Raw genomic sequence first — 17,659 nt, 5'->3', positions numbered from 1 at the left:
ATAGGATTTCTCAAAGTAGAGTGAACTTGGTTATAAACATCTGATTGTATTACGTAGGTATGACTTCTCTTCTGTTTTTTCAAGTTCTCACCCTTTTTCAGGAGTGTTCCTGAGTGACAGTTTGGGCAAGCATGTAACTTCTGGATTACTGAATAAAAGTGTTTGTAGATGTATACTTTGTGAAAGAAACAAAGCAGTGGTTATGATTTCTCCCTAACCTAGTTTGAGGAACAACCTTAATGAATCGTACTTCTGAGGGAGCTGAATATGTGTGCAGGTTAAGCTGAAGGATGGAGTCCTGTAGATGCTGTAAAATGGCATGGAATAAGGTGAGTCACATCTGGATAACCTACTAAATACATGGACTGTGTAGTGCAACCAGATAAATGCTATCCTTCAGACCAACAGAGTTTAGGCCATGTCTCTAGAACAGGGGTTGCATTAATAGATAATGTAGAACAGATAACAATGACTTTCAAATATCTAGCATTCATAATGAAAAAGAAACCAGACCTTTAGTCTCAGTGTGATGGCACATTCTTCCCACGCTCAAAAAAAACACTCACATTCACTCAATTGCATAGGAAAGCTTTTATAAAAATAAAATTTACATTGATTATTCCACACAACCACAATTGTTTAAAAACTCAACTGACTTTAGTATTTAAAAATACTTTTAAGAAGATCTGATAATTCACACATTTTAGTCACTGAATATCCCAGGATGATTTATTTTACAAGTATAAGCTGAGAGAAGGAAATTAGTGTTCGTGTGGTTTCCATCCTTCATAGAAGAAAGTCATTATTACAGCATAAAGAAAATAGCCCAACAGGATAATGAATGTGCAACCTACTGGCCCAATGTAAAACCAGGATGCAATGAAGTACATCATTAGCAAGGAAACAAGAGTCCTGTAGCTAGCCAGAAACCTCAGACTGATTCTTGGTCCCCAGTTCTGGTTTGTTCTGTCCTTCAGCACAGGACTATACCTGATTTTCTGTATGATGTGGGGATTGGTAAGATGATAGCGACAAAATCTGCCAACAAAATCTTCCCTGGAGCAAAGCATATCCATCTGATCAGCAAACTGAGGTAAGAAAAGTTCAAACATTAGTTTTCTACTGCAACTAATAAAGTGAGTCTAACTTACTTTTACAATTTCCTTTTATAGGATGAGGATACGAGATAGGAGTATTATAGGAGATTTTTTTTAAAGTATTTCAAATACAGTAAAGCAGTTCTTTGTAAGTGTGGACTTCCATCCTATATCACACCAATAGGAAGAAAAAGATTGCTTTTTCTTTCTTAGTTGCAAAAAAGAACAGGACTTTGCAATGAAAAATATAAAAAGTTGGTACTGTACTTACCCTTTCATTAAGTGCTGAGGATAAACGAAATAAGAGGCGGACAAGAGTGGCATTTTCATAGCTCCTGATGGGCTGAAGCTCAGTATCTCCTTGATACTGTACCTCAAATCTACGTAAGCCATTTATCATCTAGGAACAGGAAAATAAACCCTGTATCTTGTAGCTCCCATTTGAAATGCCTTTATAGTGGAACCTCTCTTAGCCCCCAGAAAAAATGCATTTCTCTTGCTGTAGAAGGTAACTTTTCTCAAAAACAATGTAGGGTAGCAATACGGAAACTTTCTTCTCTTACCTGGTACCTGCCAAGAGGTGTAAGAATGAGGCCATCCTCACTTTCAATGCAGTCTGGAAGCTGCTTTTTTCCATTCTCATCTTGAGCTGTCCCACACTTCATCATCATCTGGGTCAGTTGTGCTTCATTCAGCTACTCAAGAATAACACACTTCTAAAGCATATGTTTGATCTACTTTCATCTATTTCGTTTACCTTCACAAACTCCTTAACAGTGGAAGCCTTTGACAGCCAGCAAAAGAAAGCCTTAACATCACTTCCCTTAGAAATGAAAAGGAGAAAATCTCCACGTGGGCATTTATCAAATCCCAGAGAGGTGTTTTGATATCTCCTTACTCCTGAAGAGCTGTAAAATAGCTGTCTTCTCAGATCTGTATGAGTGAGTGTGGTAAAAAATTAATCTGTTCTAAGTTTAGTTAAAGAAACGGGCAACGTCTAGTTCCTCCATTCATCTATAGCTACAACTGTATGTTGTATTTTTGTAGTTCTTTACATTTAGTAGCTAGAAGACTGTTTTTAGAGTTTGAGCCATGCAGTGGCTATACATAAACATGAGAGTAGGCATAATTTAAGACTCAACTTTGGTATCAACTACTGTAGAGTCCAACAGAGTGGTCATAAAGTGTGCTTGATAGAAGTTCAGAGCATCTAGTTCCATTTATATTGAAAAGGGTTTTGAAGTATTTGGGTGAAGTAAAGCCTAAACAATGTTTAAAACAAAGTCTTCTAGCTGGATCACTGGATGGCTTTGTGACCCCACAAAGCACAAGAACTAGAAGTACATTTGAGGAATCCTGATTCTTATTCATGCTGCCACATGGGAAGTTATTAGAAAGATGTTACATACCTTAAAGATTTGGCATAAATATTCCAATGCTTTCTCTAAATATTCATCTGTTTTTTTGATGCTGTCTTGCCCAATTTCATCAAGGTCATTGCCAGTGTAGGAACCATTCATCTCTGATGGTGTAAATTTAAACCATGAAAAGAAGGAGTGGCTAGCACTTGTCTCTGCAGAATGGTCAGATATGGATTTTGCTGTCTGCTGTGCCTGACAGATTAACTGAGCCAGTTTTAATACCTAAAACAAACAAAAAGTTATTAAATATGGGGTGTAAAAGGCAACTAAGCATCAGTAGAGGGATAAAACTGCCTTGACGCTTGGCAGAGAGAGCAAATCCAGACAACTTGCTCTTTTAGCTCACATGGAATTGTGCTACGATTGTCAGTTGCATTTCCAGTTGCTGTTGAAGTACTTAAGAAGAGCTCTGCTTGTTTTTTATCTGCTTTTTTTCTAATGCTAGTTTCATCTGAATGGCTGATGGATACTGATCAATACAATAAATCAGAAGTTCACAGTAAGCATATTTGAAAAAAAGTACTATCAATATACTACTCTAAGGTAGCAAGCACTTAAATTAACTTATTTGGTAAAGAGTGGGTAGCTTTTTACACCTGTGCTAGATTGAGACCTCTCAGATTCCAAAAGTCACCATCAGCGATCTTCTAACTATATGGTACTGCCGATTGGAGTTTTCTACCTTATCATGTGGATGCTCAGCATTAAGATAACACCTGTCAAAATAGAAAGACTTTAAGAAATTTGCTTACCAAATTCCTGACTTCCGTGCCAAACATCTGTTTATACTGGAAGTCCTGTCCTTCCAGGCTGTAAACATGACTCTTCACCTTAAATGAGGCATCTGTAATAGTCGGAGGCCATGATGAGAAGAAGCTTCCAGAGAGCGTGGGGGTCATAAAAAGTCGGTGTTGACGATGAGGCATAACAAGTTCTGGCTCCAGGAATAACTGTTCTCCTAGAGTTTGAAAAGAGTAGTGCAGATGGTTATGCAATATTCTAGCTTTTGCTTGGGGGAAAGTCTAGCTGAAAGGATCTGAAAAGCAAGTTGCCAAGCAGACTTAGGTAGATAGGTAGTTTTTCCATTTTAATCCTCTCCACACAGAACAGAAAATACTTTTGCATTTAAATCAAAGTGCATTTAAATGCAGACCACATAGCATTTTAAGCCTGTAATTGGTTTCCAACAAGGGCATTGGGGAATCATGACACTTAACACTTTGATACTTGTCAAATCTTGAGTCTCCCAAACTTGCTAATTATCCTGAAGTACATCCACGACTAGCTCTTTTGTTAAATATAGACACATTTAGAAGTATAAGAAATTCTAATCCTGAGCTAAATAACCAAGTAAAACCATTGTAAGAAATGCCACTTTATTGTAAACACACAGTATTGTGTTCTCCATTCTTCAAAGAAAAATTGCTGAAAGAAATCTAAGTGATGGTGACCACAAGTGAACTGTAGACATATTAAAACAAAAAAGTGAAAACATGCAAATATTTGAATAGCTAAATGGCATGTAAAATAGGAGAGTAAATCTATTCAGTACTTCTGAGATATGATGTAGCTGTTGAGAAGAGCATGAAACAGGATAGCATGAGATATCAGAATATCCATTTACCTTTCAGAATCATTTCAGCTAGGTTGGGCTGAGCAAAGACCTTGGCTACTCGGAACACCATGAGCGCATTTTTTGGACTGACCAAGTCTGTTCGAAGAGCTCTGTTCAGAAATCCTACAAACAGCTTAGTGTACATAAGTAGGTTTTCCTGAATGAAGGCAGCCCTAAAAAAGTGAGTACAGGATTTGTGAGTACAGTTATATAAACAATCATGATTTTGTCTTCTGGGAAGCAATTAAGGGAATGTTTTTATACTTTCTCTGGAAAGATCCCCTATTTGCACTGAAACAAAAGAATACTCTCAAAACAAAAGCTTGTATCATGAGATGTCATCTCTTTTCCTGTACAGGAAGCTAATTCAGATTGGTGGATGCTTCCTGAAATCCTGCTATTAGACTCAGGATCTGCATAAACTTGAGGCTTGTTTCAGATTACCCACAGCTGCTTTCCTACTTACCATTTCTCAGACACACTTCGAGGTAAGAGCTCTGCAGTTTGAGGTGGTTTTTCAGGAGCATACCTCCAAGGCTGCAAGTAACTTAACCACATCTCAAGAACCTAAGCAAAAATCATAGAACAACAAGTGAGTAGTGATAGTTCTTTAAAAGGAAGGTGGAAAGATTTTTTGGTTAGCTATTATAAGTACTGGTCTGATTTTTTTTTCCTGCTTGCAGAAAGTAGTATTTATACTATCTTTCTACATTAAATTAATACTATATTACTTCTGTTTACGATGTTATTAGGTGAGACCCATAATTAGGTTAGAACCTCTAAGTATGTAACTGTTTTAAGAGTAAGACCTGTTTCTGTTCAATCAAGAACTGTTTTCAGTGTCAGAAAACTGAGCCAATGCCATGTAGTAATTCTCACCAAAATGTATTAGACATAAGATGACAAACTGGTATGCTTTTCCTAACATTAAATAGTAGTGTTATATAAACTATTTCACTGCTTTATGGAAAAAATAAATAAATTTGAAGACCAATAGAGAGCTGCTAAGCAGCAAAAACTAAGTACTAGTTTTGTTGACTACATGCTCAGGAAGATATGTAGATACATACTGCTCTGAAAGAGGCATCCAGGGGCCAGTGGCCAAAGCAATGTTGCAGAAAGATATAAAGTTTCTGCTGGACAAACCGAGGAATCACAACCCTGCAAGAAGATTCAAATATTGTCAAATCAGCAGCAAATCTCTAAAACAACTACCCATCCCCTTTCCACAAATGCAAATACAGAAAGGACTGACCCAATTTTGTTCTTTCTTAACTGAAGCTATTTCTGGCCACTGAATTTCAGTTCAACTGCATCTGTAAAATTCTCCATTAACCTTAACCAGAATCCTCTGGTAGCATTTTCTTTTCTTTGACTCATACCCTATCAGTTTAACAGCAAGACCCCGGTATTTTGAGGCTGACGTCCCATCTAATGGACGTAAGAAACATTGTTTGTTAGCTGTCACATACGCTGAATAATGTACTTCTGTACTTCAACACCTCAAGGAAAGCAGTTTGTCAGGGAGAAGATCTGTATGTTCCATAGACAGGCTGCTCATGTACTTACGTACCTTTTAAACTCCTCCAGTGGGCTGGCTGTGTGGGAGTGAGCTGAAGGGGAGAGAGGCTCTGGTTTCAGGCTGTTGCTGAAAGCATGCAAATGCTTTACGAGAAGTCTTACCACTAGCACATGCTCTTCAGTGGGTTTAAATGACTCCTAGATTTGAAGCAAAAGACAGGAAGATAGCATTATATGCTAACTCTCCAGGAGATAATTCAGGAAAATTAAATTTTCAGATCAAAAATTCAAACACAAGAAATACTCTCTCGTGCAGGCTCTTCAGTGTAGTTTGGTGCCAGGTGACTTTAGACAGACTTGCTCCCTAGGACAAACTGCATCAATCTTTTGCTTGGTTCACTAAGAAACACTAAGAAACATTGGTTCACTAAGAAACAATCAAGTATTTATGATGTGATTGTAAGAAGCATCTACAGTATCTCTGGGCATTGAATTTCAAGCCAGCATTCTCTGTGTGAGCATAACAAAACAGAATGCATAGATTTCCACTTACCCCATCTGAAAAAAGGATTCAGCTGTTCATTATGGTTATAAGTTCACTGCTGCAAACAGCACAACAAATCCTTTGTTATGCTCTTGGCTGACTTTCCTAAGAATTCTCCTTCCTATGCTATTACTCATCTGTCTTATACAAAAGGATAATCATAGGAAGAGTTACAGTAAGAATATGAACTGCTTCAAGTCCTGCATGATTCTGCTACTTCTAACATTGTTATAGGTAGAAGTAGCCCAGGCGGAAATAGCACAAAGAGTGATGGTGAGCCACAGTGATGTTGCTAACATGACTGAGTGTATGATATAGCAGCAAGATGAATGAGGTTAAAAAAAAAAAAAAAAAAAAAAGGAACTAGTTCTTCTGGGTGAGTGCACAACACTAGAGCTCGTCTGCTGCACAGCCTAGGGACAAAGCACTAACTCCTTTGCTACTGTAATCTGCTTTAGGAGCAGTGAACTAACCTCAATCCGCTACTGAAGGTGGTTTATAAGATAGATACCATTTGTATTCTAAATCTCACAGCTCTCATTTATACAAAGTCAAGAGGAATGTGAAGAAACTAAAGTTACAGCTGCAAGTATAATGGACGATGCTGGAAGAGTGTATTAGACAGTAGCTGCGAGGTATTTCCAGGATTCCACAATGAAGCTATGCTGAGGTAAGATTTTAAATACGACTGTAGGGGACTGGCAGGCATATTATACAAAAAGCCTCTGCTTCCTGAATTCAGCAGTAATTTCACTGCTATGGTTCTATATACACACATATATAAACTATATTGTATATGGGTCCATGTCCTTTTTGTCTGCAATGCCTGAGGCAAAGCAGATGTCTTTCTACATTCCTCATCAGGTCAAACTTTTTTCTGAAGGTTTTACTACACCGTAAAGTTCACTCCAGGAAAAGATTCAAGGCATGATGACAGACCTCTTAATATGGTAGATCTGAGTTTTCTCTAGGGGAGCAGATAACATGTTACCAGTTCTAATGCAGGTCTTCTACTTACCAGCTCCTGGTAAGTAAGCATGTTTTCTAGTCCTACCAAGCTTAGATAAAGATTCCTAAAAGTAATTAGATTTAGTACCCTGCTATAGGCCTTGAATGGGTGTCACTTCCTAAAAATTCTAGACTCCCCTTGAAGGTGCCTTTGGAACTTGCAAAGCCACCATTTCAATACAAGGTTTCAGATCACATTAGTAGTTTCTCCACATACAAGTTCTTACTTCCTCCTAGCCAGAATCACCATGACGAATGTTACTGTTTTAAAAGTATTGTTCCTCATAAATGTTTTGGTTGTCAAACCTTAGCTTACAGGATATGTTTTTTTTCTTCAACACGTTAATTAGATAAATATAGTTTGTTTGTTTTTTTTTTAAAAAAGAGAGTTAAAGCCAACTATTAGTTCCTGTTTTCCTTTTTAAGTAGTACCTTGAGATTTCATAGTACTTAATACAAAAATAAAGGATTTAACAGCAGGAAAATTCAATATAGTGCTAAAGAGCTTTATAGTATAGTAAGAGCTTTATACTGTATATGATTAGCCCTCCCCTTTCCCAAAATGAAAACCCAATGAATAAAGAGCTGGAGTAAGGAAAGAGGAATCAACAATCCGTTCCAACAGGAATGTTTTTACATGCACATTTCCTGAACAATCTGCAAATGTACCACGTGTGTCATTTTGCAAACACTACTACAAATTTGGCACTATCCAACGGTATTTCACTGGCCAAAAAGAAACTAGACATTACCTACTTTCATTTTACTTTACAGCCATGCAAATTCTGAACTTCCACACAAAATTTGCTTAAATAATTGGCTTGTGAGGCCAGTTCAGGCACCAAAAGATGTTAGCATAGCTGATAAAAAAAAAAAAAACTCCTTCTACGATGCATTATAAGAATGCATCTCTAAAAACTGAGTTTCCAGTTAGTCCTAATATGCTAGACTTTAACTGTTTTCTCCATGAGCTTTGCTAGTAGCCCTCGCTATCTGCTTTCACTAAAAATTTAGTAAATCTCAATGTGGTGTACTCAAGTTGTAAAACCACATTTTATCTGTACAGCAGCTTTTTCTGCTAGCGCCAATACACTTTGCAGATTATAAGATGGAACAAGATTTTAAAAAAGGAAACAAAATGAAAAGATGATAATACTTGGTATGCGTGGAGGGCCTGGTAGCTGGATTGGGCTGGACTACCGTGGTGTTTACTGGAGATACTGAGTCGGTAGTGGAGAACCTCCAGCTGAGACAACAGAAACAAAAAAGGAAGGGGGGAGGGAAAAAAGGAGAGAAGAGAGCAAGAGAAAAAAAAAGTGAGAATGAGCCCAAGGAAGAAGGGTGGGGGGAAAAAAATGAACATCACAAATACTGTCAGGGACAACATATCACAGTAACAACTGCAGCCACAGTATCCTCTTCTTTTTGGTGTTCATTAGCATGATTTCACAATGTTTCATACCCTTTATCAACCTGCAAATACAAGTGGGATCAGGGGTCAAAGAATGTGCAGCTGTGGCCTGTTTTTTGCACAGAGAGCCTCAGAGCAAATAGTGGTAGGGGATATGGAGCTTTTGCCAAATATACTACAGACAGACCTGCATCAGGTCTGCAGGAACAACTGATCCAAACTGAGTTTGAAAGCTTTGTCGTCAGTGGAGAAGCAGGGTTTGTATACTGGGAAGAAATTGAAATTAATATTTTGTTCTTCCCAAAGATGAAGAGGAGGAAAAGGTTGGCTTTTTAAAATCACTGTGAGCCTGTCCAGTAAGTTTCCAGTTCAGAGAAATCGTCAGTCCTCTGCTTCTACTTATAGGCTATCTGTGAGGGCTGCAGGTCTTGCGAATTTCCTTAGGAGGAGAAATTGCTTTTACTGTTAGGGAAACATGAGTGTCTAAAAAGATAAGTGGCAAACCCAACATACAGCACATTGTATGCTGATGCAAAGGCATCTAGCTTTAACGCTGAAATCCCTGCAAGCCTCTGCCAGACCCCTTCTTGGTAATGTACAGAGTATTTTTTGGACAATGTGATGGTGAACAGGATACTGTAGCGACAGTGACACACATGTATGAAATTATGAAAAAACATAAAACAAAATGTACACTACACAGATCCCAATGACTACTGTTAGGCAGCTAAACTAACTCTCCAGATCACACCTCTGCTATCATTGATCAGCCCCTACTCAATTTCCTCTAGTGCCAGTTGGTATCTTTTGGTTTTATACTTTTCTAGGAGTGGTAGAATTGTTACTGTAAGCTCTTTGGCAGCTCAAACACATCATCCACTGCATAATCAACAGCAAGAACCTGTTGTCTAATGGGTGTTCCACATGCAGTGCTGGGGTTTCTGGCACATGGCATTGGAAGGTCAGGAAGCATTACGTAAAGCGTCAATCTCTTAAGAGTTCAGTGTGATTACAGCAGAATGAAATAGGAAAAAAGATGCTGCACGCTTGGGCTCTGGAACATCTGAGGAGAAAGTGAATGGAGAATGTAAAAAAACAGGGAAACAGCTCAATTAATGGAGAAAGCAGTGAAACTCAGCATAACAAATAGTGACAGCCTATGTTCCCACCAGACACAGAAAAAATTCAAAGCAGGAAAAGTAGAAAAGAAAGCATATCTTCTCAAAAGGAATCTTTACTATTCGTTCCCTCCCTTCTAAAGAGATGTCTGTGATGAGATGACAAGTTTTAAGAGGAACCTATCATTCCTTGAAGCACTTCACAGGAAGAAGTTGGATATCTGGGATTTGAGTTGGCCCATCAATACAAGTCTGGCTGCTGGACAAAGAAAGAACAAGTTCTGTGGAACCCCATACCACCCTCCAATACAGGTGTGTAACCATTTCAAGTCACTAATAGTGAAACAGGTCCCAGATTCAGGGATCAGTGGTCACTAATTGCCCCTCCCAACCACACAAGGCTAAGTGGCATCAAGTGAGTCTGCATAGTTATTGATCATTTTAAGAACAAGGTTTAGGGTGTTCTTGGATTTCCAGTTGAACCCTTTAACCCTTATGTTAAAACAAAATTTGTATTTCTGTGTATTTTCCTTCCTCGTCTGAGGAACTATGAAACAAGCTATTATCCTGAAACTAATGTACAAAGCTTTTAAGTAACACTGACTTATGAACAGTCCTGTCCCCTGCTCAACTGGAACCTTTCCTCAGTCCTGCAAGAGGGGTCCTTTGTCCATTTTTCGATGTCATGGGGAATTAGTCCCTTACTCAGATGTTTGTAGCCTTAAAGAGTGAAGGCCCTGCTTTTTTGTTTATTTTTTTTAATTCAAGTCCACAATTGCTTCCTGTAAGGGATGAAAGTAAAATATCATGTAGTTGTGGCCTCCAGTTGTGGTTTAACACACCTTGCAGAGGAGCACAAAGTGATGACTTTTAGAAAACTTTAAGCTCCTCCAAATCCCTACTTCACCATCAAAGTTGCTGTCTAAATTGTTGTTTCTTAATAAAGAGAACATCTGAAATACAGAGGGTGAACAGAGGAGAGAAGTTTAAAGCAATCATCATTTCTGGTTTAAGCACAGCACTTGATGCACAGAGACTAGACAGACAGACAGACGACAGGTACTTCAAGCAAAGCCTTCCCATCACCAGTGCATAGCCATGCTGCTGGGGGTCTCAAGTGGAGACTTTGCAACATTAGTAAGAGTTTGCAGTTTAACCTTAACTTTAAAAATAAAAGACAGAACCCATTGCACTTCAGCTCTTCCCCAGCAAAACATGCGTTTGCTATTTTTAATGCCTGGTGAAGTGGAAGATTAGAATTTCGCAGTTGATCAACCTGCATGTTTCACACGGGAGTAAATCCTGTGTAGCTTTTACATTTTTTCTTCTCCTTCTATAAAGTCCCACTACATCTCAAGAGGGAATTCTGAGGATCAAAAATTTCTCCTCCAAATTTCCATTGCATTTATAGTGCCTAGTGTTAGCCTCGAGAGCACTTAGTTTTCAAATGCAATAGCTTTACTGGACGGCCACGACAAACTGCTTAAAACAGTGCAATGTAAGAGAACTTGCAAGATGTTTTGAACTCTGTAGCTACAGAGCTGCTTCTGACACCATTTTATGGTGAAAATCCTGTTTTGGAATACAAAATAACAAAAATGGTTTATTCACTTATTATTAAACAGTCATTCAGTTTTATTTCCCTTTCGCATTTGGCTTTATGCTATAAAACGGTTACAGATTTTAGAAATAACTCATGGGTATTTCAGGAACACTGAATTGCTATTACTGCTGGACATTAATTTTAGATTATTTTAGTAGCATTGTTGCCCCAGCAGGATTTAATATGGTATTATAATACGATATTTCCACTCACTTAGTGCTTTGATTGTTGTGACCATCCCACAAACTCATCTTTAAAAAACAAAACAAAACAAAAAAACAACGAAACAAGTTCTGCAATGAAGGGAAGTCTGGATGACACACTTACTCACAACATTTTCTGTAACTGGAGACTAGCATTTTTGACACACTGACACAGATACTTTGACAAGTTCTTTCTTTCCTTTGAACAATATACCAAAAAAACCAACAACAACAACAAAAAAAACACCTCTACTTAGAATAGAAGGTTTTACCCTAAGATAAGAAGTCAACCACCAGGTGATGTTCATGAATGAAGTACAAGCTGTTACCTTGACATGAGGGGACTGCATTTTCTGATACATTTCCAGTGAATAATGATGAAGCCACATTTCAACAAATATCTGTAAAAGAAATATTTTCTGAGCTAAGGGAAAAGAGAAATAATCTAAGTCATGTCAGTTACAAACTACATACAGAAAACCACAGTATCTAATTTGAAAACTAAGCTGTAATTGTAAATAGACAGGCACCTATTCAGAGATGTTTTGGGTTATCATATAAAATCATGGCAAATGACTGAGTTAGCACAGTTTAGAGGTGCTAACACATCGGTAATTCAGTTCAGCTAAACAGTAGCAAGTTGTTTGAGAAAAACTGTTAAGTCCAGATTCTCCTTTCAACCCCTGATGGTGAACGGAAGCAACTTTTCTGCTTTTGCCCTTTGCTTAGAGCATAGAATTGATGTAAGTTTTTTTTTTTTTTTTTTTTTTTTTTTTTTTTTTAAGTTTGCATTTTTTTTTCCAGAGAATTTTCTACATAGAGACTGGTTGTTAGGTATTCAATCTAACAAAAAGATATGAAGTGCCTTTCTATATTACAACTTAACAGTTTAACAGTACTACTTTGTTTCACTAACAGAAAAGAACAGCTGCACTGCCCAGTGCTCCATACAAGCTAGAGCAAAACAGACTAACTCTATATGTTTTAAAAAGAAGACATCCCTCAGCAACAAGAAATGTTTTTACCTCCTGCCCTAAATCCAACTTACTTGAAGCAGTGTTTCTGATCTCCAGATCTCCTGGGAAGCAGGGTCAGCATTGACAGAAGGCTGATGGGCAATGTGCCGTTTCAGCAAGCTGGTGTGGTGCATGCCATAGGAAGTGAAAGGCACTGCTGGAGACCTTTAATGACAAATTAATAAAAGTACTGAAGTCATTAAGCCTCAGGACAGGGAGATGTATCATTGCTTTTGATCACTGGTTTGTAAAGTGGGAAAGAGTTGTTAAGAAGTAAAACTTGATAATACAGCATGTAATGATTAGTCATTTTAATTTAAAAAACAAAGCACATCATTATTCATACTGCATTGAACCAGCTTGACCCAGACCTTATGTCATGTTCAGTAACATTATTTATTTATTTATTTATTTTACTTTCTCCAGTTGTATATTTTTTCCCTTTTCCTTTCGTATTCATGAAATGTATTCAAAATGCAATTATAAAAGATATTACTACTCTTTTTTTTTTGTTAGTATAAGCTTGCTAACACTGATAATACTCCAAACGTAGTGATTTCATTATATGATTTTATAATTAATATGTCCCAGCTTTTTATATTGGGAAGTTATAGATACAACTGGAATCAATCAAAAGATGATTCTTTGTTGCTTGTACATACCTTTTCTGTTCCAATGACAGATACATTTCAGACTTTCAAATGAAACCTCTATGTTAAAATAGAGTGAATATAACACAGAATCATAGAACAGCTTGGGCTAGAAGGGACCTTAAAGACCATCTAGTTCCTACCCCCTTGCCACAGACAGGGATGCCACCCATGAGTTCAGGCTGCCTGGGGTCTCACCCAACCTTGGTCTTGAACACCTCCAGGGATGGGGTATCCACAACCTCTCTAGGTAACCTGATCCTGTGCCTCACTGCCCTCTGAGTGAAGAATTTCCTCCTAACCTCTAATCTAAATCTCCCCTCTTTCAGTTTAAAACCATTCTCCCTTGTCCTATCATTATCTGCCCGAGCAAAAGTTGCTCTCCATCTTTTTTTTTATTTATTATTATAAGCCCCCTTTAAGTATTGAAAAGCTGCAAGGAGATCTCCCTGGAACAAATATAGAATTTATATAAATATATATTTTTATTTCTGTAATAAATACATAGTGATGATAGAGTAGAGGTGTTCTCTTCCTGTTAGAAATTTAGTTCCAACAAGCCACATTTTATAAGGAGTGCTCCCCAAATCTGCCTCTGGCACTGTAGTCATTACCTGGGAGTCGGGGAAGGGATGGCTCCACCAGGATTTGAAGAAGGTGGAGGAAGGACACTTCCTTCTGTGGGTAGGAAACACTTCAGGTACGTGTCCACCAAGATGAAGTAAGCACTGTTGGAAGGGCTGATGTGATGGGCGATGGGTGAGTTCTGAAACAGAGACACAGGTTATGCTTGGAGTTATAAACTGTTCCTAGTGGTGACTTAAAGTGAGCATCTGCTACACAGCCTTATCCATTCAGCATAAATAGTCAAAAGCCCAACAAAGACACTTTGGAGCAAAGTTAAAGCAACTAGTTGTATAGGAACCACTGCTGTGAATGTAATGAAGTATGAGAAGAGTGCATTGCAAGTGACTCAGCTAACAACAGGAAAAGGAACCAAATAACCAAACACCACAGCGCACTGCTGTGATTTTGACTGTATAAATGGTGTTAGTGGAGGAAGGGGTAGGAAACCCACTGGGAGGCCACTGCACGCCGTTTGTACGTTGCTGGACAGACTGCATGCTGGTGCATACAAGTATTTTGTCTATCACCCAATCTTACATCATCTCCTTAGAGAACTGAACCAAAGCAGTAACAGCAATAGTTCTGTCCGTACTTTTAGGATTTAATTTAGCTAGATAGCACCTCAGAAGGCTCTTAAAGCATTGTGAAGACAGGCTTAGGCTATTTAAGGGAAAAAATTGTGACGTGTACTTACCTTCTGTGTAATTAAACTAATTGCAAAGTAAAACATGTAATATTCAAATGGATCTGGAAGAATAGAGTCAAGGATTAGATTAAAAAAACAGGTACAGCTGTTAGATAGCTAGAGATGCTGACTGGATGTTAAGTTTGTTTTGTCAGGGGTAAATTAATTTGTTAGGGACTTAACAGCAAATTCAGCTTTGACTTCTTGTTTTCCAACTGACTTCAACATACTAGTAAGTTAAGTTTTCTCTATGTGGCAAGATGTGTTTGCATTACACTTCTTAGCACATTAGACTAACTGAAACCAGTGCAGTGGCAGCTAGATGGCTTCTAACAAGCACACAAGCTGCAAATTTAATGTGTCTTTTGGCTTTTTCTATGCTATTACATAAAGTAAGAGTAGTTACAAAAATGAAAATAGTGAAATACCGGCCCTAGTAAAGTCACTGGACTTTTGTTTTTGACTTGAATAAGGCCAGAATTTCCCTAAAGGTTTATACAAAGAGGACAAATTTATTTTTCATTGGCTTCTAAACATGTCTGACTTGTCCAGACTTTTCAGCATGACAGTGATTTACCATAAACATATAATAAATACATAACAATTACTTTGTAACATCCCAATTTTAGACAATTAAAAGGAATTAAATATTCAACTGCTGAAAGGATACTAAGAGCCAAATTCAAACCTAAGCCACCAGATGAAGGAAACTGGACTTTATTGTGGTATAGAGAGCATTCTGGTAGGACTTGCTCTTGTATTGAAGCCTTCACAGGACCCTAAAAGACAGAGTAATGAGATATCAGTCAGGCTACTCAGCATATTCACAGTGTATGTTTTCAGATTGTGAAGCTCTGCTGCATTCCAGGAGCATGTCAATATTCATCTCAGTGGGATTTTACTGCATTGCAGTATTTCCTTGTGCAAATCCATGCTCTTTAGATAACTACCAATTTTTTCACAGAAAACGAGTATTTCAATGCAAGGAAAAAAAAAAGCCTTCATAAAGACACTTCCAGTTGTAGTGAGAACAGCAGGAGACTGATGTCTTTATGACAGCTTTGTTAGGGCAGCTGAGCTGTGGACTAGCAATTGCTGAATACTTAACTGATGTTTCTTTTTTTAAAGGCTATAGAAATATCTAGATCAATTTCTAAATAGCACGTAAGTGGTCAAAATATTAGAAATACAGTGAAAGAACTCTGCAGATAAACACTTTTGTATAGTTGTTATGTGTTATACTTCATATCCAGGACAGTAGTAGGCCTTCAAACACATGGGCTAAAGTGCTGCCAGAGAACTCACTGTTCCCTGATGAGCTTGGAAAACTATTTTCAATTCCACAACTACTGGTACACCACTTTCTCTGGGGACAGGATTAGAATCACAGTGCACCTTTCCTGGCTGAACAGCACAAATATCTAGCTGCAGACAGCCATCATCTCCTACAGTTTATGGTCAGGAATTCTCCTTTCCAGGCTACCATTTAAGGATGCTCTAAGACTGGAGCACTAAGGCTATCAACACGACTTATTATCAAATGCTACATAGAAAGCGTGTACAATGTTCCATCCAATAGCTGCAAAACCAACTACATTCTCTTCTTACAAATTTTTCAGTTACTTACTGGAAGATATGAGACTGGGAAATCATATCTGTACTCTTCTGCTTGGAGTTTGTATACCAGCTTCATCATTGGACCACTGCAAACAAGCATTGGAAAGAAAATCCATAGTAAGTACCCTCTTCTGTCTCACTATTGTAATTATGTTTGCAGTAACGGAGAAAAGTTAAGTGCTGGTTATTCATTCACCAGACCTTTTTCTGTACTGAAATGCATGAGTTTACCTGGGGTCCAGGAAATCCAAAGCCACAGAATATTCAGTAGGATTTGTTCTTCCTTGCAAACAGCGAAGATTCCAGCCTACGATAATGCCGTCCAGGCTACCAAAAATGCTCTCCACCAACCATGGGAAGATGCTGTGTAGTTCCTTTAGGGAAAACAGACACCAATAATGTATGTGCTTCCTTACTTGAACAATCTCTCTTGTAGGCTCCAGAGTGCACACAGATAGTCTGCCAGCTGTTAACAGGACCCTAGTTAACAGGATTAGTTATTACTGTTTCTAGATTATCACTATCTGGGCAGAGCTTCCATTCAAAGTAATTTATTATGTTACAGCAGTTACAGGAATTCTGTCCTGACTTCTCATCTAACTCAGGATGCCACAATACTGATCAGTATCACATGCAATTGTTTGTTAGAGTGTGAACATTAGTTCCCCCCATAAAGAAGGCTGAAAGCTATACAAGTGCAGTCGGCTGAAACAACTATTTAGCGACTGGATAAGCTGTTTTTTGTTTTTAATTCTCGGAAATACCGGATTCCCACTGCTTCACCAGAGGTTCTCAAAGCTCTGGGTAATGGGAGCAGGAGCAATGCCGGGGGCACACCGCCGGCCGCTCACCTTGGCGGGGAACTCCTCGATCACCGTCTCTAGGTCGTGGCACCTCTGCGCGAAGGGCTTGTTCACGCAGTCCGCCTTCAGCGTGGCCTGTCGGAAAGCACACGGGGAATCAGGGCACGGCGCCGCAGGACACAACGCTTACAAAAACGAGCCCGCGCCACCGCGCCCGGCATCCCTGAGGTAACACCGCCCATAAACTTGCAATCGGCGGTGCCCACCCCGCAGCTACTTCACGGGGCTGCTCCCTCAACCGCCACCGCGGCCCCGACCCACCAGCAGGAAGCTGGGCTGCTGCAGGTGCGGGCCGGCCATGGTGCGCTGTGGTGCCGTGCCGTGCCGTGCCGTGCCGTGCCTCCCTCCCGCTCCCTGCCGCTTCTCCTCAGCGTCACCGCTCCCAGGCGGCGCAGGGCGCTGACGCCATCTTTGTCCCGCCTCCCCTACCGGGGCAGGGGCTGCAGGTTGCCATGGCGACGGGCCGGCGGCTTCCATGCCTAAGATGGCGGCCGCGCTGAGGGGAGGGGGCGCCATTGTGCTCCTTGCGTGCCTTGCACTGGTGTGAGGGTCAAAAGGTGCTAAAATGTAACCGTGGCCCCAGGCTAATGGCAGTCGGACGTTAATTACGTGGGGTTTGGGGCATGATGGACTCCAAGCGGAGTCCAGCGTTTGCTCAGA

At 39.3% G+C, this 17,659-nt stretch overlaps 1 protein-coding gene across 2 annotated transcripts; it reads right to left on the bottom strand.

Moving 5' to 3' along the window:
• Nucleotides 1-576: 576 nt before the first annotated feature.
• Nucleotides 577-17,348, bottom strand: SMPD4 (sphingomyelin phosphodiesterase 4). Of its 2 annotated transcripts, XM_032199137.1 has the most exons (19): nucleotides 17,261-17,348; nucleotides 16,988-17,074; nucleotides 16,368-16,510; nucleotides 16,147-16,222; nucleotides 15,190-15,298; nucleotides 14,529-14,581; nucleotides 13,822-13,973; nucleotides 12,590-12,722; nucleotides 11,871-11,942; nucleotides 8,363-8,452; nucleotides 5,707-5,852; nucleotides 5,204-5,294; nucleotides 4,600-4,700; nucleotides 4,143-4,306; nucleotides 3,271-3,476; nucleotides 2,507-2,740; nucleotides 1,661-1,792; nucleotides 1,369-1,497; nucleotides 577-1,088 (listed from the first exon to the last, which is right to left on the bottom strand). In XM_032199137.1, the coding sequence occupies exons 1-19, from the start codon at nucleotides 17,297-17,299 to the stop codon at nucleotides 762-764; spliced, it is 2,484 nt and encodes an 827-aa protein (XP_032055028.1). In that variant the 5' UTR covers nucleotides 17,300-17,348; the 3' UTR covers nucleotides 577-761. The 2 variants fall into 2 exon arrangements, with proteins under 2 accessions (XP_032055028.1, XP_032055029.1); XM_032199138.1 differs by lacking the exon at nucleotides 8,363-8,452.
• Between the last annotated feature and the right edge of the window lie 311 nt (nucleotides 17,349-17,659).

The sequence above is a fragment of the Aythya fuligula genome, chromosome 17 (assembly GCF_009819795.1).
Source record: "Aythya fuligula isolate bAytFul2 chromosome 17, bAytFul2.pri, whole genome shotgun sequence".
Taxonomy (NCBI): domain Eukaryota; kingdom Metazoa; phylum Chordata; class Aves; order Anseriformes; family Anatidae; genus Aythya; species Aythya fuligula.
Note: the sequence above shows the minus strand (reverse complement) of the source record. Positions and strands in the feature narration are given on the sequence as shown.